This window comes from Bison bison, unplaced genomic scaffold (genome assembly GCF_000754665.1).
Source record: "Bison bison bison isolate TAMUID 2011002044 unplaced genomic scaffold, Bison_UMD1.0 scf7180017864291, whole genome shotgun sequence".
Classification (NCBI taxonomy): Eukaryota; Metazoa; Chordata; class Mammalia; order Artiodactyla; family Bovidae; genus Bison; species Bison bison.
Genome location: NW_011494863.1, coordinates 1,324,635 through 1,347,906, shown reverse-complemented (window position 1 = coordinate 1,347,906; position 23,272 = coordinate 1,324,635). Strand labels below are relative to the sequence as shown.

Genomic DNA, 23,272 nt, shown 5'->3' with positions numbered 1-23,272 from the left:
ATGAATGGAAGGCTGGATGGATGGAGATTTATGCTTTTATTAGGCAGCTTTCATTGAAAGTTAAAATCTCTGCTTGCTGGATTCAGTTCTACCTTGTTAAGGCTCCCTCGTTTTTTAAAGAAGAGAAGTTGGCAAACCTTGCTGGCTAGATCTGGCTTGCTTCTTGGTTTTGTGTTTTTAGAACACAGCTAGCCCATCTGTTTACACATTAAAAATTTTTTATTTTTGGCTGTTCTGGTGGGTCTTTGTTGCTGTGCTCAGACTTTCTTTAGTTGTGATAAGTGGCAGCTACTCTCTAGTTGCGGTGCGTGGGCTTCTCATTGTGGTGGCTTCTCTCATTGCGGAGCACCGGCTCTATAGAGTGTGTGGGCTTCTGTAGTTGGGGCGCACGGGCTTGGTTGCCCATCAGCATGTGGGATCTTCCCGGCCCAGGGATTCTTAACCACTGGGCCACTGGGAAGTCCTGTTTACACATTTTTTATGTTGCGTTTGCACTACAGTGGCAGAGTTGAGTAGGTGTGACAGAGGCAGTTCCACAAAGCCTAAAATATTTACTCTCTAGCCCTTCATGTATTGAAGAAGGAAATGGCAACCCACTCTAGTGTTCTTGCCTGGAGTATCCCAGGGATGGGGGAGCCTGGTGGGCTGCCGTCTATGGGGTCACACAGAGTCGGACACGACTGAAGCGACTTAGCAGCAGCAGCAGCAGCCCTTTATTGAAGGAGTTTGCTGAAGTCCATTTTTGAAGGAGGTTCTCAAACTTCAGTGTGCATCAGAATCACCTGGAGGGCTTGTGAAAACAGATTGCCAGGCTCCATCTCTAGAGGTGCTGATTCAGTAGGTCTGGATTGGGACCTAAGAATGTGGATTTCTAATAAGTTCCCAGGTGTTGATGGTGCTGCTGGTCAGGGGACCACACTTCAAGAGCCGTTGTTTTAGATATTTAAGTTAGTGATTGGATTCCTTCTCTGCTTAATATTCTTTGAGCCAAGTTCCCTACCTCCATTAGCTATATATCTCTTTAACATGATCATTGTCTTATCTTACCCCCTTTAAGCTTGGTGCCTGTGAACATAATGATTCTTTGGCTAAAGCCTGATCTTTGCCACATGCATTGGAACAGGTGCCCGACCTTGCTCTTCACTTAACCTGTGAGCTTGTTTTCTTTGTTTCTCACATTGTCTAATGTACGGGTCTTTCTCTGAGACTTAAATGAAACTGATGTGGTAGGGAGAGTAATAGTAGGTAGAGATCACACACTTTAGGTGGACTAAAATGCTAATAAATGTTATTATTTGGAGGAAATAAGACCCCTTTCCTCCCCCTGCCTCCACCCTGGTATATCTCTGCTCTAAGGAACTTGAGTTTGCTCTGCCTTGGGTAGATTGAGCCATGTGATCATAGGTGGGATATGGGAGTCTGGCCTCATATGGTAGCTGTGTTAGAATCTCTTTAGATGTTCTCTTTAAAAGAACATCTGGAAGAAAAAAAAGGTCATTGCTCAACTAATCCAAGTCTTTTGTCCCTGTCTTTCAGCAGAGGAACTTCTGAAAGGTGTCTTGAAAGCAGTTTCTAAAAGATATGGAGACAGTAACCGCTTCTTAGGCTTCTTTTTATTCTCTTGCTCCATGCCTAAAATTGCTCTCTCGTTCTTTGAGCTCATCTCCCGGCCATATGTAGCTCAGCAGTTACCTTGCAGCCTCATTGTTTCCTAATGGTGAAGTGGATAAACGCAGATGAGTTCACAGGTGGACGTGTGTCCTTGGATCACTTGTCTCTTATCTCCAGGTCCTGGTCAGGTTTGGCCTGCCCTTTCTGCCTCTGGTGCTCCTCACCCACGCAGACTCTCGTTGCACTTGCACTTTCAGAGCTCTGCCCATCCCTGTCTCATTTCCCTTTCTGACTTCTCTCATTGTGCCCTTGCATGGCCTTTGTTTTTCTCTTCTTCCTCTTGTTTCCCTGCCCTCTTCACGTTTTACCCCATCTGCCAATACATGCCTTCTCAGCCTCAGATGCTGGCCTCTTGCTAAATTTCCCCATTATGGGCAACTGGCCCCCTCTGACCATTTTATAGTTCCACAAACTGAGAGAACAGGAGAATCATTGAATATCTTGAGTTTTTAATTTGGTATTGTCTAAAGCCTCATTTGATAAGTTGGAAAATAAAAAGGGAGAGAGGAAAAAACTTCTATACCCCAAGGTAGGACAGACAGGAAAAGCATTACTTTCGAGAAAGAGAGGAAAACAGTGTTCCTAAGAAAAGTCTATAGAGATAGTGTCACAAGATGCATTACCTCAGGAGTCTATTTGAGAGATTGTGTCATGTCAGAAAAGTTCTAGAGGACTTGAGCCTCTTTCCTCTGTGAGAGGATGAGAATGAACTCCAGGCCCTCAGTCTGACTCCGGAAAGAAGGACTTCACGCTGATGAGCAAGAAGGCCAACAATGTCATTTCCCTGGCTGTGCTGAGCCCCACAGGAAAGCTCAGAATTTTGCGTCAGGACAAGGCCCACAAGAATGTTGCTGCGCCCAGAGCCCTGTGGTTTGATGCCACTAGAGAATTTCCTACGGAAAGGGTTCTGAGGGAGTGCTCAGTAAGGCAGAAAGGTGCTGCAGTGAGGCCAGCAAATGCCTTCCTAGGACTCAGGATGGAAGGTGGGGGTTGAAAATGCCTCCTAGAGTTTCCACAGCAGTCATTATGCCCTTGTCACGCACAGCAGCCCTGACAGACATCACATGGAGCCCTTTCTCAAGGATTTCTGACTCTCGGATGCAGGAAATGGGGATGGTTTGTATTATGGTTTCACAAGTTAACCAATTAAAGCATAAGGGCTTTGACCCGTACATAGGGCCTGTTTGCGGGAGCAAGGTTTTGATGTCCGTGTCAGTAACAGTGAGGTCTGAGTTTTAAACCTGTGTATTTCTTGAGGCAGAGGTTAGAGGGCAATGCCAGAAACTGAGAACCACCTTGAAAGAGAATGATCATTTTCTGCCTTTGCTTCCTCTGGTGGGTATTCCTTATTCATTCAGATTGGGAGGGAAACAAAAACCGAGTGTGCATACGAGGAAATCAGAAAGGCCTCGTTTCCCATGATAAGTGTATTATTCAGCTACTGAGTTCCTGTTATGAACCAGCCATTCTTCTAGACACTGGGACTCTGTCATGAGCAGAGTCTTGCCTTCAAGGACCATTTCTTATAGGGAAGACAGACAGACAAACACATACACGCCTTCAGGTGGACAGGTCCTAAGGAGGACAATCACAGAATGAGGAGAATAGAGTATGGAGCTACACACGTGGTCATGAAGGCGTTTCCCATAGGTGACATTTGAGAAAGACCTGAAGGAACAAGTAGTGCGGATGTCTGGGGAAGAAGGGCCCTACACAGAGAGAACCAAAGGCAAAGGACAGGCAGGGGCATGGCTGGTGGATCGGTGGGACAGCTTGGAGGCCAGGGGGCTGGAGCCGAAGTGAGAGAAGGAGACGTGGGAGGGGAGGCCAGAGAGTCAGCTTAGAGCAGGACTGTACGTGGCTCTTTGAAAGGCCTTTGCCTCTTGAGAGAGACAGGAAGCTGTTGGAAGGTTTTAAATGTTGAAAGATGACTCTGGGCACTGTGAAGAAACTGAAGGGGGTGGTCAAGGATAGAAGAAAGGAGACCACTTAGGAAGCTCTTGATTAAGGTCAGAGTCTGGAGATATTTTGAGATAGCGCTAGCAGGATTTGTTGTTTGATTGGATGTCAGGTGTGAAAGAAAGAAAATTCAAGGATGACACTGAAGTTTTTGCCTTGAGTTGCGAAAATGGAGTTATTTACAGGAATGAGGAAGAGCCAGGTCCACACAGTTTCTGGTTTGACTAATGGTTTTAAACTGGAAATTCAAGGAAGAGAAGGTTTAACTTAATCATTGGTTCCTTAATTTTATCCATTCTCTCTGATGGTCTCATTTGTATTTGGGTCAATTCTACAGCAATTATTTCTGAGATACATACAACCCCAGCATTCTCACTTTCAGGGCTCCTTAACTAAGCCTCTGTGATGCGGTGTGGTGAAAGGTATGGTCCACAAGAGCCTTGGGGTACACTCTGTCTCTGGGAGCACCCTTCACTTCAGGTGCTGTGTTGGTATCCTAGGGCCGCACAACAAGTTACCAGAAACTGGGTGGTTTAAAACAACAGAAATTGATTTTTTTTTTTTTTTTTGCAATTCTGGAAGGTGAAAGTCCAGAATCCAGGTGTTGCAGGCTGTGCTCCGTGTGAAGGGTTTGGGGAAGATGCCTTCCTGCTGTCTGGCTGATGGTGGTTGTGGGCCACCCTCGGCCTTCCTCCTTTTGGAGGTGCACCTCCCACTCTCTGCACGGCGTCTCCCCCTTGTGTCCCTTAGTCTTTGTGTGGCCTTCTTACAAGGACAGGAGTCATTGGATATAGAGCCTGCCCTAACCTAGTGTGCCCGCATCTTAACCTGGTTACATCTGCAAAGACCCTGTTTCCGAATAAGGTCACATTGACACATACCGGGGGTCAGGACTGCCTCATGTCTTTTCGTGAGACACAGTTCAATCCATTTCATGTGCTTTGGGACAGGTTTGACTGTGAGGGTCTGCTGGGCTTGCGTGTTTGAGGATGAGACAACTGAAATACAGTTGGAAGGCAGGACTATGCTAGAGATGCCCCATCTGTTGGGATGAAAAAAATTCTTTATTGTCCAGTAAGTCTGTAAACTGAAGATTAAAAGATAGACAAGTTCATTTTACATTATTTTGAAACTTGAAGACTTTAGGATATGCAGTAGTAAAAATAATGAAAAAGTAATGAAATTGGAAGTGGAAGATTGAAGGAAGAGATGTGACAGTAAAGAATTTTAAAGTTGAGAGTTACAGCCTGGATTCGATTGGCCAGAGGCTGGGGCTGTAGGGAGAAAGGCTCTTGCTGGTGTTCAGTTTGATGGTTTTGCTCATTGGGGCAGCAAGTGGGTGGACATGAAATGCAGCAGACGTGGGTCCTGAGCTCTGGCTGAACTGCAGGGCTAGAACCCCACTTGGCTCGCCTCACCTCTTCCTTGGATTCCTTACCGGGCTGGGACCCAAAAGGTGCCCGGATGGTGCATGGCACTCACTCTCTGGCTGCCATGCAACAGCTGGTACATGTACATTCTTCAGCGGTGTGTCAGGAGTTACTAAGTATTTGCCTTTTTTACTCACAAGTAAATCTAATGATTGTTTATCAGAGGAAGTTTAAGTTCCCATTCTGATATCACAGTGATAGATAGGACTGTACCAGGTTTAGTGGTGCACAAAATTTTCTTGGCAGTAACACACTTGTGGCCATAGAATCACCATGGTCACTAGGAGTTTTTGTGGAAATCTTGTTCTTTTGTAAGGAATTGAGTGCAAGTTGAAGGGATGCGAGATGGGTAAAGAGACAGGGCTCTTCCTGGCCTTCAAGAAATTTGAAGTTCGGAGACAAACAGGAACCATAAGTTCACATAAGAACTGTGATAAAGATTTGTGGGATTAGCAGATGTAGAGCGTTACACAGGATGGATGAATGGTGGGCCCTGCTGTATAGAGCCGGGAAGTGTGCTCCATGTCCTGTGAGGGGCATGGTGGAGGGATATGAAAGAGAACATGCATGTGTGTACTGAGGTATTCTGCCATGCAGTGGAAATTGGCACAGCACTGTGAATCAACTATACTTAAAATTGTGGCTGCCTCAGCACACGGCACCTAAAGGAAACTGTACTTTCCAGTGTATCATTTAATAAATGTCTGGACAGAGAGTGGGAGAAGTTGGAGGCAGGGGTATGGAAAAGGGGTGCCAGAGAGGTTTCATGGTGAAGGCCCTGGGCAGTAGAAACCCTCATTTCCATTTTTCTGCTTCAGAGGTTGGGGATCAGGTCTTTGCAAGGCCTGAGACCAGGCTGCTTACCTGCCCTCTGCCGCCGCCCTCCCCTGGCTTCCCTGGGTCATCTGGGCACCTCAGCAGTCAAAACCCTCAGCTGCTGGGGTGAGGGAGGGGCAGTGGCTGCCTCTGGGCTAGGGCTCTGCACCTCTGACTCTAGTGTGGCTCCATCCCATAGGCCCTGGCAGGGGGTTATTTTGAGCACTCCCCAAAAGGGAGACTTGCTGTCATGTCTGTTCAGTGGGCGGAGCCACAGTGTGCCCTCAGGGCAGGGGCCAGTGGTGAAGCCACGCTTCTGGGGTAGCCACGGGGCAAATAACGCACAGACATCATTTCCTTTGACTAATCTTTCGTAATCCTGGTCCAGATGTGGCTCCTGAAAGTGAAGTTCTTTGTCTAAGTCGAGATTTTTAATTTAGGACCCAGATGGGGTAGGAGGTACACTTCCAGAAGGTCTGTTTTACTCAGTGTGTCATTGTCCTGGATTCCTGGCAGGCAGTGGTTTCATTAGAAAAACAGATTTCATCCTGACTCATCTGCTTCGGTGAGCCGTGTGATACAGCTTCTCAGTCCGCGGGGCAGCCGGTCTCCCGTCGTGCTGGACAGAGCGGAGGGCACGCTGTCCGCTCTGCAGCAGCGACAGCTACAGGCGCCTGGCCTGGGCTTTGGAAAACCTTGAGAGACAGTCTGTTATGGGGCCAGAGCTTTGTCCTGGAATTTCCTGGCCTTTGTCTGTCTGGTGTAACTTCATGTACCACGACGCCTGTTTTTAGAGTCTGCTTCCTTCTGGGGGAAGAGTGCTGTTGCTTTCTACAGAGCACTTCTGCTTCCGGAACTGAGCGACACCCTCCCCGGTGCCCAGGCGTCAGGGTCGGGGAACGCTCTGGGGCAGGTGTGTACACCTGGCTGTCAGTAGACAGTAGGCTCCTGGAAGTCACTAGTCACAGAGAAGCCATAACCCTCGGGCATAAAAGCAGCATCTGTCAGCTTGGCACATTCACCCTGATCCTAACCCTTGTTTCCTTCTCATATTGCAGCAGAAAAAATCCTATCTGGAGCGGAGTGTGAAGGAAGCTGAGGACAATATCCGGGAGATGCTGATGGCGCGAAGGGCACAGTAGGCAGCCTCTCAGGAACCTCTTCCTTCTCACCCCTGCCATTCCTGGCGAGGGGCCTGTGTTGGGAAACTGTTCTGCCCGAGGGACATTTTATCTGGTTGGTCTAGTAACCTTATGTTTTATGCATGGCCTGGAGCCCCTTTCAGATCTTATCCTTGTATGTTTTATCCTGGCTCTGCCTGCCACCCTTCTTCCCTGTGGTTGAATCATGAACTCCAGGGAAGGGAACAGGGGAGCCAGGACAGACAGGGGAGTTCTTCTGGGGCCTACTGCTGGTCACGCCAGTCAGACCAATAAAAGACATCTGTCCCACTCTGCTAAGTCTGCTTTTCTTGAGCTGATGGATGAGAACAGAGGACCAGAGAGGCAAAGAGTGTCTCCACGTCACTCCTCCCTGTTGCCTCTCCAGGGGATCCTTCTGCATTGAAGCCTTGCCCTCTTTTTTCTGTTTCTGTTCCTCTAGGTAAACCCCTCAACTTCTGAGCCTTCATGTATCAGTAGTATGCAGATGAGGAAAAAGGGAGAGCAGGCATAGCTGAATGTATGATCACAACAGTGGTACCTCAGTGGCAGTCTGCCTAGAGTCCTCGTGTCTGACTCTCTGCAACCCCCCATGGACTGCAGCACGCCAGGCACCTCTGTTCTCCACTGTCTCCTGGAGTTTGCTCAAATTCCACTGAGTCGGTTTAACAATAGCCGTTATTAAAAATTACATTTGTAAATTTACTATTATAGTAAAAGTAAGGTTAATAATTATTAAGAACTTATCCTTTCTGAATTACTTTACTGAATTTGACCATTATCTATGTTTTTGAGGTTGACAGTCTGTTGTGTCTGGATGGTGGAAATACAACCTAGCGGTGTGAGCCTGCCCTTCTCTTCCCGACTCCATGTTCAAGATACCACGTTGGTAGCTTCAAATCAGCCATGGGGGTACCTACCGTTTACTCCACAGAAATCAGGTGATGATACAAAATCATGGCTTTTTGCTTTTAAAGAGAGAGATGGTAGTTACATATTTTTGTTTTTAAAGCAAGAGAGCTAATAGTTAAGTATTTGTCAGCAACTGTAGAGGAAAAGTGGGCAGGCGCAGTTATGCAGGGAGAGCTGTCAGCTGTGCCTCAGGATGGGCCGCTGAAGGAAAATGAGACTTGCTGCCATGGCGGCCCAGCGCCACCCTGCGGCCAAAGCTGAGATGGATGGCCTGATCGGCTAGTTTGTATTTAATATTGTGACAGCTCTCTCTTCTTGTGTGGCAATGGAGGGGGAGGTTCTGGGAGGGCATAGCAGGAAAAGACAGACTCAGGTCTGTCCGGCCCTGGGGGCAGCCATGGTTACCAGGACACCCTGCTCTAGGCTCAGGGAAAAAGCCAGTGTGGCTCCTTGGTGAGGCCGTCTCTCAGTGGGCCTGGGGAGAGAATGCTCGCTTGGCGAGGGCCCCATGACCCGACTGAAGGACACCTGGCTTTGGACCACCCTGCCTTCCTAGGAGCTGCCAGGATGAACAGGTAAATCAGCTTCCTTGTATACTGGTCAGGGGCTGAGAAATCCAGGGCTTAGATTCTATCTGAAATAACCGAGACAGTTGAGGCTTAGACAAATTTATTGAAACATACAGGATGTGAGCAGAGAAATCATTCAGTGGTAAATTACATCAAACCTGAATATAATTCTAAAATTATAAATATATATTTTATAACTAAGCCTTTGGCCAAAAAAATAAAGAGAAAAGTCATTTAGGACATTTGTGAAAGGCCAATAAGAATGGATTTGAACATTAAAAAGATCAAGTCACTGAATTAAACAGCAGCAACCCCTGCTAATCTAGAATCCCACTGAGTTGAAGGTAGAAATGTCTGTGCAGAGCTAGTCGTTGATTTCAGCAATCAGAAGAGGCGGGGCAGGCACACCCGTGCACGGTGGTGGCAGAGCTGGCAGGACAGGAGAGCTGGGCTGGTCAGGTGAGCATGTCCCAGAGACAGCAGCAACAGAGGGCTGTCCAGCAGGCTGTGAGGCAGGTAGATGTGCCCAGGTCATCCCTTCTTTGGTCTTCTACCACGTACACTGCAGGGGGAAGGGGACAGAGGGTGAGAATGAACTCTAACAGTAACTTAACAGTAAACCCCAGGCCCTATAAAGCCAGCACCACCCAGATCAAGGGAGAGCTCCATACAGCAGCCAGAGCCACTGAGCAGACATCGTGCAGCCTGTCCACTGATGCAATCCCAGGTTGATGAATGCAGGAAGGGTAGCTTAGGACTGTCCCCTTCCTGCTAAGGACAGTCATCCCCGCAGGAGGGCAAGCCCAGGGGAACCTCCACAGTGGCCTCACACCAGGCCAGCCTGAGTTAAGTAAGGAATGTCCATTGTGCTCTGGCCAGAGCCGGCTAACCCTACTGGGTTCATAAACCAGGGAGCACCCTGTTCCAAATCTTACAGGGGAACTGGGGGTGGGGGTGGGGTTTCCTCAGATATACCTAAGCCATCTCCCAAGAGCAAGAGGGTAACTATAATCTAAAGGGGCTTTAGGCTGTAAAAGATTAATCAAGAATCTTTTTTTCATACCTGACCAATGCAGAATGTGCTCCAGCCTCTAAACTTTTGCACAAAGCAATGGAAGGCAGGATGAAAACCTGGGCAAGTGGGAGGGTATGGCCGGAGCTTGGTACTCTTGTGTTTCCTCTGAATGGAGTAGGAACTTGGAGCCCTGTCAGGGCTAAGTGCTCTATTAGGAGAGATGAGTGCTAAACAATCCCCAGATCAAGAAGGACCCCCAGCCGCCCTTTACTCATCAACTGACTTGTGGCTGACATCAGCCTCACTTCCTGTTAGAATATCTGATGGTTGACTGTGGCCTGATCTGCAGACACTTTTAAGAAAATCTCAAAACAGCTACCATCATCAAACTCAAGTTATAAAGCAGTAAGGATCTTAAATTTTTTTTTTTTTTTGCAAGTTCATGAATACATGAGTCTTCTAAGTTAAACCAATCCTTGGGCAATCGTCTTTCAGTTCTATTTTTGCATATCTGTTTTTATACCTCCTCGCTTGGCAGCTCCTCTCTCTAGAGCCTGGTATATAGTAGCTAGAACATGCTGGGTAGTGTGAGCTTGTCCAAGTTCTGTTGTATCAGCTGCCCTCCACAGAGATAGCCCTTTCCCTTCTCTCACGGCACAGGTCTAAATCTCATTTGGCCCCACTCAGCAACACAGGAAAAGCTGTTCAGGGTCTGGGAGTCAAGACCCACCACCAGGGGAGCCTAGTCAAAAAGAAGAGAGCCTGATAAGGCACATGACCTATGTGGAACTATGTGGTGGATGTTCCCATTTCACAGGTAAGGAACTCGAGGCTCAGAGAGGTCAGGTCTCTTGTTGAAGCACAGAAACAGCCAGAGCAGGAATGTGAGCCCAGGCCCCAACTAAGATAGCAAAGGGACCAGGAGGAGCACAGGAGTGAATGGGCTCCAGGACAATCTTCTCTCACCAGCCATCGCACACCCAACTTGGGTCACCAGAGCAGGAAAGCCCCAGGCAGGGCGACCTGCCATTTCTGCCCCGATGACCGACCCAGGTTCCCAGCCTCCCCTGATCCTGCATGGGTAGCGCTGGACAGGGTTTGGCTGTGGCTTCCCTTGCCTAATCTCTGGTTGCATTCTCCTTGACAGGGGACTGGCTCTGCTGCCCTGAGGACAGAAAGGCTCCCTCCCCTGCAAAGGCAGCCTGTTGGACCCAGGCCAGAGACCTAGCCCAGGGCTGGGCTCCTGTGTGCTGGGCCCTGCAGTCTCTCTCAAGCTGCCTTTACGAGGTGCTCACTACGTGCCCCAACCCATGCTGAGGGCCTTCACAGCCCCACAGGACACCTGTCTGCTCCCGGCTTCCCCACTCCCAGCCCTTCCTCCTGTCAGAACCACTGACCCACAGGTAGCTTTGTCAGGAAAACAAAGATGTCTCCGTCTTGCTTCCTCTTGTCACCTTCCTCCTCTAGTCCACATCTGTCCTAGCCAGGGCTTATTTCACATGACGTCCTCAACAGCCTGGTGCAGTGGAGAGACTCAGCTGATTACCCCCAGACAGTGGTTACAGAGGTTAGAAATAGTCTGGCTTAAAGAAAAAACAGAACTTCAAGCCCGAGGGCTGCGTCAGCCTTGATGGGGGTAGTTAGTGCTGTACCTACCTTAGAAACCCGGTCAGTTATTTCCTGGAGCACTGAGTCTTCCAAAGCCCTTATTATGTCTTTTTCCTTCGCATTAGCTGAGGACAGAACCTATCCCCCCAGACTGTAGAGAAGACGGGGGCGGGGGTGTGGAGGAGTCTGTTTGGTAAAGTAGGTCTGGAGGTAGGAGTGAAGTGATTTCCTTGCTTTCTTCCCATCACCAAAGCAGGGATGACCGGCACAGGAGAAAGCTCTGAGGAAGGCCTCACAGCACCCACTGTGGGGCCCGGAAACTGCGTATTTTATAACTGAATCTTCCTAGGTGCCCTGCCTACCTGCGCAGTCTGAGATACTGCTCCTTCAGAGAGGCCTGCTGCACTGAGCAGCGGGTCTGGTCTGCCTCGGGCCCCACCCCACCTCGAGGCTTCTGCTCCTCACATCCTCTACTCTGCCACCCCTCCCCATCCCTGCCCTGCAGTGGTGAACCCCCATTCCCCCCGAGAGCTCCCACACTGCCCTAGCTCAGCAGTCAGGATGCAGCCCTGCTGCCCGAGTCCTGGGCCAGGACAGCCTCCCTGGGTACCTTAAGTCAGGGCACTGTATATCCACCACAGCTTCGCTGGCCGTACTGGTTCCCCAGAAGGAACTGGGGCGTAGAGGATTCTAACGCATGTGTTTCCACACCCAGGCCACATGAGCCTTTCTGGCAACTGGCCTGTACTGGCGAGCTGAGCATGGGGGGTAGGGGTGGCAGGACCATGGTTATGTAAGATGTTAAACATTAAGAGAGGCTGGATCAAAAGTACACAGCAACTGTACTATTTCTGACTCGTCTGTAAATCTACAATTATTCCAGAATTTAAAAAAAATTTTTTTTCTTTTAAAGGAAGGAACAATGGAGAGGGATCAAAAGTGCAGTGGGAGCAGTCAGTGCCCAGTGAGGGGCACTGGGTCTGGTGTGTGCAGGGGCTGCACACACAGCGCTCCTACTGAGGGGTCCAGTGCCCCCTTGTGGCCAGCCTGGGCACCAGCTCCTGCTAACGCAGGCAGGCCTTTACAGATGGGCCCACGCACATAGCAGCCAAAAGGCTTACCGCCCCATTTGCTGTGTAGTATCTCAGGAGTCAAGGCCACCTTATTCAGCCTGTGCCCTGGTCCCAGGAAAGGGACTGAACAGACTCTCAATTTCCAGAAAACTGTGGTTGAGTTGGAGAGCAGGTCTAGAGGTTCCTTCACCAGCTTGTCTGCCTTGCCCCGACACGGCCCTTTTGTACCAACCTTCAGTGTCCTCAGCCCCATTCCAGGGGTGGGGCCAATACTCAGAGTTGCCACGTGAATGCAGGTGCAAAAGACGGCGTGAGTAGTGGTGGTGTAGGGGTTGGGGGATGTAGAGGGAAGAGGGTGTGAGCATGTGTGTGACTTGGAGGCCCAGCCTCGGTCAGAAAGGCCCAGGGGCCCTGAGCAGACTCTGGCAGAGGATCCTCATCCACTGTCTTGCCTCAGCTGGAAGCAGAGAAGACAGATGCAAGATGCCTGGAGGCACGCAGCCCCCTGGGCCCAGCTGCCTGCTCACCGAGCCCTGGGGTCTTCTCCGGGGCCACCAGCCACACCAACCAGCAGTCCCAAATTCTAGGACTGCCGTAGTGTACACCCAGGGAACAGGTATTCACATGGGCTACTCAGAACCCTGGTTCTGGGCATGCAGTGGGCAAGCAGGCTCCAGGCCACACAGGGACCCGGGCAGGAATGTGAGTGGAGACTCTTAGCCAAAGGCTCCAGTTCTCAGTCAGCCCCATCCTGGAATCTGAAACCTCGGCTTGCTCAGCTCAGACATTTTAAATGATTAATCAAGGGCTTTGAAGTGGTAATTGAGCCTTAGCAGGCTGTTAGTCCTTGTGCCTGCATCTGTCTGCAGTCCCAGCCCAGGAAGCTAGTAAGGAGAAGCAAATACAACAGACCGGGGCCTTCCAGACAGTTCTGACATCTCAGGCCTTCTTGCTCCAGAAACGAAGGAAGCTGCACCTTGGCCTCTTGTGCAGGCTCAGACCAATGGTGGGCACCCCATGCTGCTCCTTTACTGCTGAGACCACCACAGCCCAGCGCCGCCCCGGGAGTGCCCCCGGTGGAGGTGACAGCTCTGCCAGAGGCAGGAGGCCTGTGGTCAGTGCTCAGCTGTCTTCACCCCATCTTCTAAACCAGCATCCAAAACAACATAAGGCCAGCCTTGCACGAGCTATCAGAGGATGCCGAACAGCCCTCCTCCTGCTCAGACCAAAAGGTAGGAAGAGGGAAAAATCTTAATGCATCTGAAGAATAAGTACAATCTCAAGACGGCCCCAGGACAGCTCCTGTGCCTTCCGAGCAGCCAGAGACAACACACACACTGCTGGCTGAGGATGCACTCGAGCTTTCCTTGGGTGTGCACGTGCGGTGGGACCATTTTTTACTCAGCACAAGGGGGCTGCACCCGGGATGGAAGCTGTCCTAAAGGCAGTACCCCTCTGCCACCTGCTCTGAAGGCCACGAGCACCAGGTAAATACGCTGGGGGAGGGCTGCCGTAGGGGATGAAGGGCGGCCAGGAGCATAGAGGCAGTCAAGGGAGTGTGGTTTTCACTGGAGCCTGGAGGTTAAGAGCAGGAGAGGTGAGGCGCAGTTTCCTCTCTCCACGGCAGGAGGGATGCGGGCTGGTGCACCGGCACAGCCTTGGTCCTCTCGCGCTCTGTGACAGCACCGGCCCTCCTGGGCCTCACGCCTGCCCTGCTCCTTCTGCCACTTCAGCCATGTCTTCCACAACTGTGTCCCTCTTCTTGCTTTAGTGTCCCAAGACACCTACTCTAAGGCACGGCAGGCTGGGAGCTGGCCCATCAGTTCATCCATCCACTCATGTGCCTACTGCCTGCCGCCCCACTGAGCAGCCAGCCAGTCCAGCATCACTGTCAGACATTGAGTGCCAAGTGTTGCTGTGGATTGGTCTGGAAAGGGTGGGATGTCTGCTGACTGTGGGTCCCTGTCCCGAGATGTCCAGAAGTGCAGCCACCACCATCCTCTGAGGAGGAGCTGCTGGACAAAACCCAGCAGCCATCACGGCCCAGCCTGCCTCAGCCAGAGCACCCAGAGGAGGGCTCAGTTGCAGGCCAGCTTGTACTTTCGCCCTGTCCAACACAGTCAGTCCTATGAATAGCAGACCTGATAGTAAAATTTTTTCATGAACTACAAAAAGGTTAAGTACATATGGACATCTCACACCAGTCTGGTAAGTAAGACTGGATTGCCACCACCTCCTGTGACCCTATCCTTGGGTTAGACCTGCTGGGGCCACTGGGACAGAGGTGATTGTGGATACAGGGGCAGTTGAGCACATCCCGGATGCCAGAATTGCAAATGAAACTGCTTTGGAGATCATGTGGCAGTCATTTTTTTGGTAAGAAAAGGATCCTGAGCTCAGAAGGCAGGTGGTAGCCAAGGCTGCGTGGTGAGTTGATGGTAGGCCCTGGCCTGTCACCCAGCACTCCTGGCCCAGTGCTATCTGCACATCAAGGTTAAGCTCACTTAAGATCAGACGGCAGGCTGCCTGCAGGTGACCTGAAACCCAGATTGTGGAGAGGCGAAAGGCCTCTCCTCCACTGCCCCATTCTCCCTTGAAATCCAGGGTCTGTGTGCGAGCAAAATCTAGCCCTCACCCTCCCCACAGTGTGTCCCCAAAGAGAGCAGAATGGCCCTGGCCCAGCAGCAGCCAGACGGGAGACGAGTGAGTTCCAGGGTCCCTCCTGGCAGCTGTTCGGCCCAGAACAAGGCACTTCTTGGGGGCGTGCGGGGGAGGTGTACTTGGACTGTCCCCCTGAAGAAATCGACTTCAGACTTCCCCTGGGCCCCCACCACTTGAGTTACTTTATTCTCTGAGGGCAACAGCCGCGTACATGGGCTCTCTGCAGGGCACTGCACAAGTGACAGCTTGCCCATGCCCCAGCCTCTGGCTGGCAAAATGGGGAAGGGGCATAGTGCCTAAGAGCCTATGTTTTGTGACAAAAACATAAAATGTTTGGTCTGGGGCCTGTCACAGAGTGAAGCAGGGAGGACTCATAATAAATGGGAACCACAGTGTGACGGTATCCTACAGAAAGAAGATCACTGAAGTCTGTTTCCTTATTCTCAGTCTGTGTGCAGGGAGGGGCTCCTCCCACCAGTCCATATTCAGGTTGGGATTCGTACTTGTAGCACTAAATCACGTGATGACGAAAGCAGAGGAACCGGCTGTCCACGTGAAGCACAGTTGCTCAGAAAAGGGAAGGAAGAGACAACCCAGGGAGAAGCAAGGGGCTGTGTGTGTGTGTCGCAGGGGCTAGGAAGGCTGAATACAAACAGCTTTAGCTGTTGAGGCCCCTCAAGAGAATAGAGAGAAATATTTAGCAACATCCCATTTCTCGAGATAAAGGGAGTAAGGAGACCCTCCTAACGTACACGGGCGAGCATCTGCCTGGATGTGATGCGTCTGTGGTTGTCCCTGAGACAATGCACACACTAAGGGCCGCAGGAGAACATAATACAAAAGAGAACAGTCAACAAAGCCTGTACACGTTCAAAAATACTTCTGTCCACAGTTGTAAAATATTCAAGTGAAAGGACATCCTCCTCCCACCTCCCAGATGGAGATGTTGCAGAAGGCAAGGAGGTTGCTAAGGAGCCTGAACAGGGCATGTGACCGAGAACGCACGAGTGCTGTCCCTCTTCCTCCGATGGGACTCGACGCAGGGCTGGAAGCTGCCAGTCTGGGTGTACGCGGTGGAGATCCAGCCGTGCTCACTAGTCAGTAGGGCCAGGCTGTTTGTTCTACAAGTGCTTTGTTCTACAAGTGCAGAGACAGGAACTCATTGCACTTACACAACATACAAAAAAGGCTTCCTTCCTTCCCTGTAGCAACAGAAGAGGTTAAGACCAGGGCCTACAAAACTGAGCTGAGAGGCCCTGGCTCTGTTCTGCTGTAGCTGGGTGACTTTGGGTTAAGTCACTTAACATCTTGGAGCCCCTGCATCCTCCTCTATGTGAAGGGAAGACGGCAGGGGAAGCTGCTGCCTTAAGAGCACATGTGAAAATGTAATGTGGACAAAGGTGAACATCATTAAGATGGGTCAAAAAAAGAAGTATCAGTTTACAGCCAGGTTTCACCATGGGGTGAGATCATATCATTCGTGCTTAGTCATGTCTGACTCTTGGTGACTCCGGGGACTGCGGCCCCCCAGGCTCCTCTGTCCATGGGATTTCCCAGACAAGAACACTGGAGTGGGTTGCCATTTCCTTCTCCAGGAGAGCTTCATGACCCAGGGATCGAACCCGCGTCTCCTGCATTGGCAGGTGGATTCCTTACCACTGAACTTTCACACATTATCTTTCACAATTTGAAAAGCTAACTGTTTTATGTCCACAGAGCTGAAGACCTGAGGTGCCAGGAGTTCCAGTGCAGCCTCTGCAACCACGTGTGCTGCTTGGCAGTGTGCACCAAGCTTCGTCTTGACAACTTGGCCACAGTGAGCACCCCGGGCCCACATCTACAGAAATGCCCCAGGCTGACGCAAGGGCTGAACAGCTTAGGGGACGGGTGCTCTATCCAAGCTTATAGAATGAAAAACCTAGATAAATCTTTCGTTTTTTATTTTTTCTAAAAATCTGAGAAGATAATCAAGAGCTACTACTTCTGCTGATGAGAAAAGAAAATAGGTGATCAAAAGGGAAACTCAAATGATTGGCTAAGGTGACGGCAAAAGACTTCAGTGAGTGACCTTATATACCCTGAGACCAAGAGACAGAACAGCTGGTGTTCTAGAATCCTGAATTCAGCCAAGAGACTAGGGAGGGGACTGAAGAACAGTGATGGGGGGAATACCCAGGTTGAGAACGCACACAGCGACCCCTCAGCACCAGCTATTCTGCTCCAAGTCTGTGTGTGCCATTGCCTCGGGTGAGAGGAACCATGGTGTGACCTAGGGAAGGTCAAAGGGAAGAGTATGAGAAGTCCTGACGTCATGGCTGATGTTACTACAGCAGACAGGAAGACGCAATTCATTATATTGTGATGCATCATGAATATATTTCTAATGTGGGTTTTTAAGAAATAATTACGAGTGAGGCTGCTTTGCCAGGCAGAAGAAATTAAAGGAGAATCTAGAAAAAATTCAGATCATGCCCAGTACAGGACAGTTCTATGATCCTGTGGCTGCAGTTTAAAGACCCCAAGGCAGGGAGATTCCTTTAATGACCAGCAGGTCTTGCTCACAACCTACTCAGGAAGGAGGCAGAGATGAAGGTTGCGAATGATGGTGGCTGACCTGCCTCAGAGCATGACTTGGCCCACAAGCCCCTCAACATACTGGTCATCTTTTCATGACTGTTCCTACCCAGTTCGATGTAGACACACCTCTACCGCAAAGCTTCAAAAGACACCAATAAAATCAATCATAAGCTAGAATTATCACAACAGAGCAAATGAGGGAGCAGGCTGCCTGGCTTCATTAGAGGTTATGGCATATAAGAGGGAACAGTGAAGTGAAAGTTGCTCAGTGGTGTTCGACTCTTCACAACCCCATGGACTATAGAGTCCATGGAATTCTCTAGGCCAGAATACTGGAGTGGGTAGCCTTTCCCTTCTCCAGGGGATCTTCCTAACCCAGGGATTGAACCCAGGTCTCCTGCATTGCAGGCGGATTCTTTACCAGCTGAGCCACAAGGGAAGCCCAGGAGGGAACAAGTCATGCCACTAAATACCCACCAGGCCTCATAATCTATAGATTTAATGCAATTCTAATCATAATCCCAAGCATTTTTTATAGATAAACTGATTCTAAAATATATGGAAAAAAGAGAACTAGAATAACAAAAAATACGGAAAAAGAATAAAGTTGGAGGACTTAATGCTACCTTATTTTAAGGTTAATATAAAGCTACAGGAGTCACGACAGTCAGTTCAGGAGGAGGGACTGCCAGATGACAGGAGCGGCACAGGACAGCAGCAGCGCCACAGGAACACGCCAATTGGCGTCTGACAAACGCGAGAGCGGCTCCATGCAGAAAGGACAGTCCTACCAAACAAACGACTGGCACACAAAACCCCAAGAACTTCAGCCATTTTAAGCCTCACATTTTATGTAAACATTAACCCCAAATGGCTCATAGATCTAAAACTATAAAAATTTAGAAGAAGACACAGATTCCTCATGACCCGGAGTTAGGCAAAGAGTTCTCCAATCTAACAACAAAAGCATGATAGTTTGGATTTAATCAAAATTTAAACTTTTGCACTACGGAAGACACGGTTGAGATGAAAAGACAAGCTACAGACTGGGAGAAAATACATGGAAATAACATGCGGTACAAACCTTGTATCTAGAATGTAGAAACATTCTCAAAACTCCACAGTGAGAAGTCAACAGACATGTCACCAAACAGGATTTGAGAAGAACAAACACATGACAACATCATTAGCCATTTAAAGAACACAAATTAAAACTACACACCTATCAGAGTGGCTAAAATTAAAATCACTGACAATAAGTGCTGGCAAGGACACAGGGCGACTGGAACCCCCAGTCACTGCTGACGGGGATGCATAATGGTATAGCCACTCTGAAAAACAGCTTCTTAAAGTTAATACACAATCATTTAAGCCAGAAATCATACTTCTTAGAGAAATGAGAACTTACGTTCACACAAAAACCTGTACATAAACTTATAATCACCTAAAAGTGGCAACAACCCAAATGTCCTTCAATAGGTAAATGAATAGGTAAACAATAGGTAACTGTTACCTCCAGACAATGGAATACTACACCCAGATCTTCAGAAGACCCACCAGCAGTTACACACTGATTAATTCTGCTTACAAGGCAGTATCTCGGAAGGACATTCTAGGGCAGAGAAACCATTCAGCCCAAATCTCCCTTGGCCAAATGTGCTGGAAAATCCAGAACAACTAAGGTTCTCAGATGTATTCCTCAGGTCCCTGGGATTCTAGACAAGAGGCAGGTGACGGCCCCTCCTTGCCTCAACTGCAGTTCCACAGTATCTATTCCACATTGCAGTTACATGGGGAGTTTCTTATAAAACAGTTTATACTAGAAAAATCTATCAGACTGAAATGGTGGTTATGAAGGATCTATACTTGCTGCTGTTCAGAAGGACCTCCCCAGCACGGACAGTCACATGTTTGACAGTCTATGTGCTGGACCCTCCAACGGAGTCCATTTGGAGAGCAGGGTCTCTGTCCAGAGGCTCAAAACCTGCGTGACATTAACTGACTCCCTTGGTGTCTGACCCCTCTGGAACGTTTTTTGTATGGTTCTCTTCAATTTAGCAGTCTTTGAGCTTTCATGGCCCAGCTGGTTCTTTGCACTATGAGCTTGTCTGTTTCTCTCTCTGTCTCACACACGCACGCATGCACACTTGCCTTCCTTTGGACTGTGTTTTTGGTCCTAGCAATCTTGTCTCCTCCTCTGTTGGTGTCCTTCAGAGAATAGAAGCTGGAGGAAAGTTTGCCCACCCTCTGTGACAATAGTGTGGCCAAATCCAGTGCACACTTTTTGAGTTCATACCTGACTTCCCAGCAATATTTGATGCTACTGATGATTCCCCTAATACAAATTCTCTCTGCTTTCAGGGCATCCCATTCTCTTGGTTTTCCATCTTTGATTCTTTTGCAGGTTCATCATCTACAGGTACAAGTCAGTTTTCCTTAAAGCTCAGCCCTACATTGCCACCTTCTCTTTTTTCCCCTCCGTATTTCTACCTGATGTGATCTCATTCATTCCCACAGTTCTGATTGCTACCAATATGCCAGTGCCTCTCACATTTCATCTCTGGCCCAACATCTCCTCCAAGCTCCAGGTGTATTTACACCTGCTTATCTGACATCTCTACTTGAATGTCTGATAAGCACCTTAACACCTCAATCTAACCCAACACATTCAGAGCCCAACATGATTTTCCTCCTCCTGAGCAAATACAGTTCCTTTCCTTTGTTTCCAGCCTCCATAAACGCCATCACCAGGCGGTTAGTTCCAGTCAGAATCTCAGGAGTCACCCCCATTTCCTGTTTCTTCAATCCCCATAGCCAGTCCCTCACCAAGTCTTGTTAATTTTACTTCCAAATATCTCAAGTACATTGATGTCTCTCCATCATCACCATGTGAGTTTGTGCCTCAAACCATTTTCTACATGGAAGCCAAAGGGAACTCTTAAAAATGCAAAGTTGACCATGTCATTCCTTTGCTTAAAATCCTTCCATGGCTTCCCACTGTGAGCAGGACAAAACCCCAAAATCCCTAAGTAGGGCTGTGGGCTCCTTGTCGTGTTCCTCCCTGTTTTTTTGTTTTTTAAATCTGTTCCCATTATCCCACTCTTCTCTGTCACACCAATTTCCTCTTCTAGTTTCTCAAATGACGCATGTTCTCTCCTCCCACTGGGCCTTTGTACATGCTTTTCCTACTGTTTTGCTTATTAACAGCTTTTCATCTTTCAGCACCTTCCCAGACTGTCCCATGTTTATATGTTTTCATGGCAATACATATCTCATAGTAGAGTGCCAGTAACGCCTGTGGGGTTATTAATGTCTGTCTGCCTCCCTCCCGAGTGTAAGCCCCACGGGGCAGGGATGGGGTCCCGTCTGTGTGGCCCACCACCTGGCACACTGCAGACACTCGGGTGTCAGTCCTTGTAGACAGAAGGTGGTGCCCTGGGAGTATCCTTGGTGCAGACTGAAGAACTGCACCTCCCAGTTTAAAGTGCCCCCAAGGTGATGTTGTGACAAAACTGGATTGAAAATCCAATCTGTGACCCCAGTAGAGTGAAGAAATTATTTTCACCAAAAAAAGGAATAATATTGATATTTGGCAAAACTAATACAATTATGTAAAGTTTAAAAATAAAATAAAATTTAAAAAATTTTAATAAAAAAAAGAGTCCATATATAATAGCATTAAAACTGCAATGCACCTGATTAGACATCCAATTTTAAAACCAACAAAGGATATAGGAAAGCTGTGTGAAGAAAATTACACAATTTTATCTAAGGACATAAAAGATGACCAGAAAAAAAAAAAATTTAAGAGGGGCTTTCCTGGTAGTATGGGGGATAAGAATCTGCAATCCCTGGTCTGGGAGGATCCTGCACGCTGCGGGGCAGCCAGGCTGGAGCACCGCAGCTGCTGAAGCCTGAGGGCCCCAAGCCTGTGCTCCGCAACAGGAGCGGCTACTGCGGCAAGGAGCCCACGCACAGCAGCTAGGGCAGCCCCACGCGCCTCAACTAGGGAAAGCCTGCCGGCAGCAACGGAGGCCCAGCTCAGCCGTAAATAAAGTTTTCTAAAAATTAAGAGAAATCATGTGCCTGATAGGAAGACAGCACTCTAAATATGTCAGCTCTCCTCCATTTACTCTAAATCAAAGTCAGACATAGCAGCTTTCCATGACAGTGTGTCATTTTAGGATGACACACGCATCCTAAAGTCCTGATTAAACGAGTAAAAGGCCAAGAAAGTTCTAAAGAAGAAAAGGGTATGTGTGTACACATGTCCGGGGGGGGGGAGGGGGGCAGCGAAGATGCTTATCACACCAGACTCCCCATTCTAGCCCATTTGTATGTGGGAATTTGGTGTATGACAAATCTCATTTTAAATCAATGGGGAAAGGGTGACCTAATTAATAAATGGTGTTGGAACTATCAAAACAGAAAAAACCAGAACCCTATCCTACACCGTGATCAAAAACCAATTTAGGTGGACTAAAGACTGTTAAAAAGTTTTAGAAGAAAATATAGACTTATCTTTCATCGAAGATTAAAACACACAAAGCATGAGGGAAAGATTGATAAACATAACATTTAGGAACTTTCATACTAGAAAACACACTATAAAAAGGTTAAGAGACAGGCAGAAGATATTTCCAAACCTATGAAAGTGACAAATATTAGTGTGTGGAATTTTTTAAGTTTCCCTACTAATCAGTAAGAGAAGACAAGTAGAAAAAATGGGCTAAGACTCTTAACAAGCAAGTCACAGGATTTGTAAAGACAAGTCAAAAACATATTTATGTTCAAGATCACTAGTAAGCAGGAAAGGTAAAATAGCAAGATACCATTTCACACCCATCCCAGATGCTAAAATGTTGAAGTCTGCAGATGAGGTAATTTTTAATGAAAGAAAAACTGTCAACTGTGCAGCACTAGTTGTTTATTCCAGTAACAGAAGGTAGCGGGCCTGGAGGGAGCACTCGGGGCGCCGCTGCTCAGTCCAGGCTTTCCAGGAGGCAGCAGCAGCAGAGAGCGGCCCAGCACGCGGCCAGGGCCGCCTGACACCCGGTGTCTTCCGTCTTCCTCTCCCGCTCCACCACGTACGCTGGGGGGCAGGGGAGGGGCGGGGAGAGAGAGACCCAGTCAGAGGCGACTGTGAGCCGCAGCGGCCCGTGCTGCTCAAGCACCTAGCGCATGTGAGGAGCCGGATTCCAGTCTCCCTCCCTCTCCAGACTGTCAGCTCCGGGAAGGGGAGCCCCGCCTATCTGCCCGCCCGCCCCCGGTGTCACTACCTGCACGTGTCAGGTAGCTTCCTGGATGTGGGAGTGAAGGTGGCATCTGCTTGAAAGTGAAAGTGAAGTCGCCCAGTCGTGTCCGACTCTGCGACCCCATGGACTGTAGCCTACCAGGCTCCTCTGTCCATGGGATTTTCCAGGCAAGAGTACTGGAGTGGATTGCCATTTCCTTCTCCAGGGGATCTTCCCGACCCAGGGATCGAACCCGGGTCTCCCGCATTGTAGATAGACGCTTTACCGTCTGAGCCACCAGGGAAGGATCACTGTTGCCTGCCACCTCCCCTTCCCCAAGCTGACCACCAAACACCACCCAGTACCTGCCTGGACAAAGTCAAACAGTTTGTGGTGAGGCCCGCCCTGCAGCCACATGTGGCAGGCACTGACTGAAAGCTTTACACATTGTCTCATTTAATCCTCACAACAGCTCTGTTACTATCATTTGTAACTCTCAAACACAGCTTGCAGGAATGTGAATTAATAGAAGCCCTTTGAAAGAGAATGTGTGTGTGTGTGTGGGGGGGGGGGGGGGGGGGGGCGGC

General features: G+C 48.9%; 2 protein-coding genes across 3 annotated transcripts in view; one reads left to right on the top strand and one right to left on the bottom strand.

Moving 5' to 3' along the window:
- The window catches only part of PFDN1 (prefoldin subunit 1), a 74,651-nt gene extending 66,674 nt beyond the window's left edge, over positions 1-7,977 (top strand). Inside the window, exon 4 of one of the 2 annotated variants that reach the window (XM_010850346.1) lies at positions 7,832-7,977. In XM_010850346.1, the coding sequence (XP_010848648.1) occupies positions 7,832-7,873 (42 nt within the window). In that variant the 3' untranslated portion in view covers positions 7,874-7,977. Of the gene's footprint in view, positions 1-6,934; positions 7,331-7,831 lie in introns of those variants that run through there. The other variant, XM_010850347.1, reaches the window with a different exon arrangement.
- A 623-nt stretch (positions 7,978-8,600) lies between these two features.
- The window catches only part of CYSTM1 (cysteine-rich transmembrane module containing 1), a 70,965-nt gene continuing 56,293 nt past the window's right edge, over positions 8,601-23,272 (bottom strand). The window contains exon 3 of the mRNA XM_010850349.1: positions 8,601-9,079. Coding sequence (XP_010848651.1) covers positions 8,973-9,079 — 107 coding nt within the window. The 3' untranslated portion in view covers positions 8,601-8,972. The remainder of the gene's footprint in view (positions 9,080-23,272) is intronic.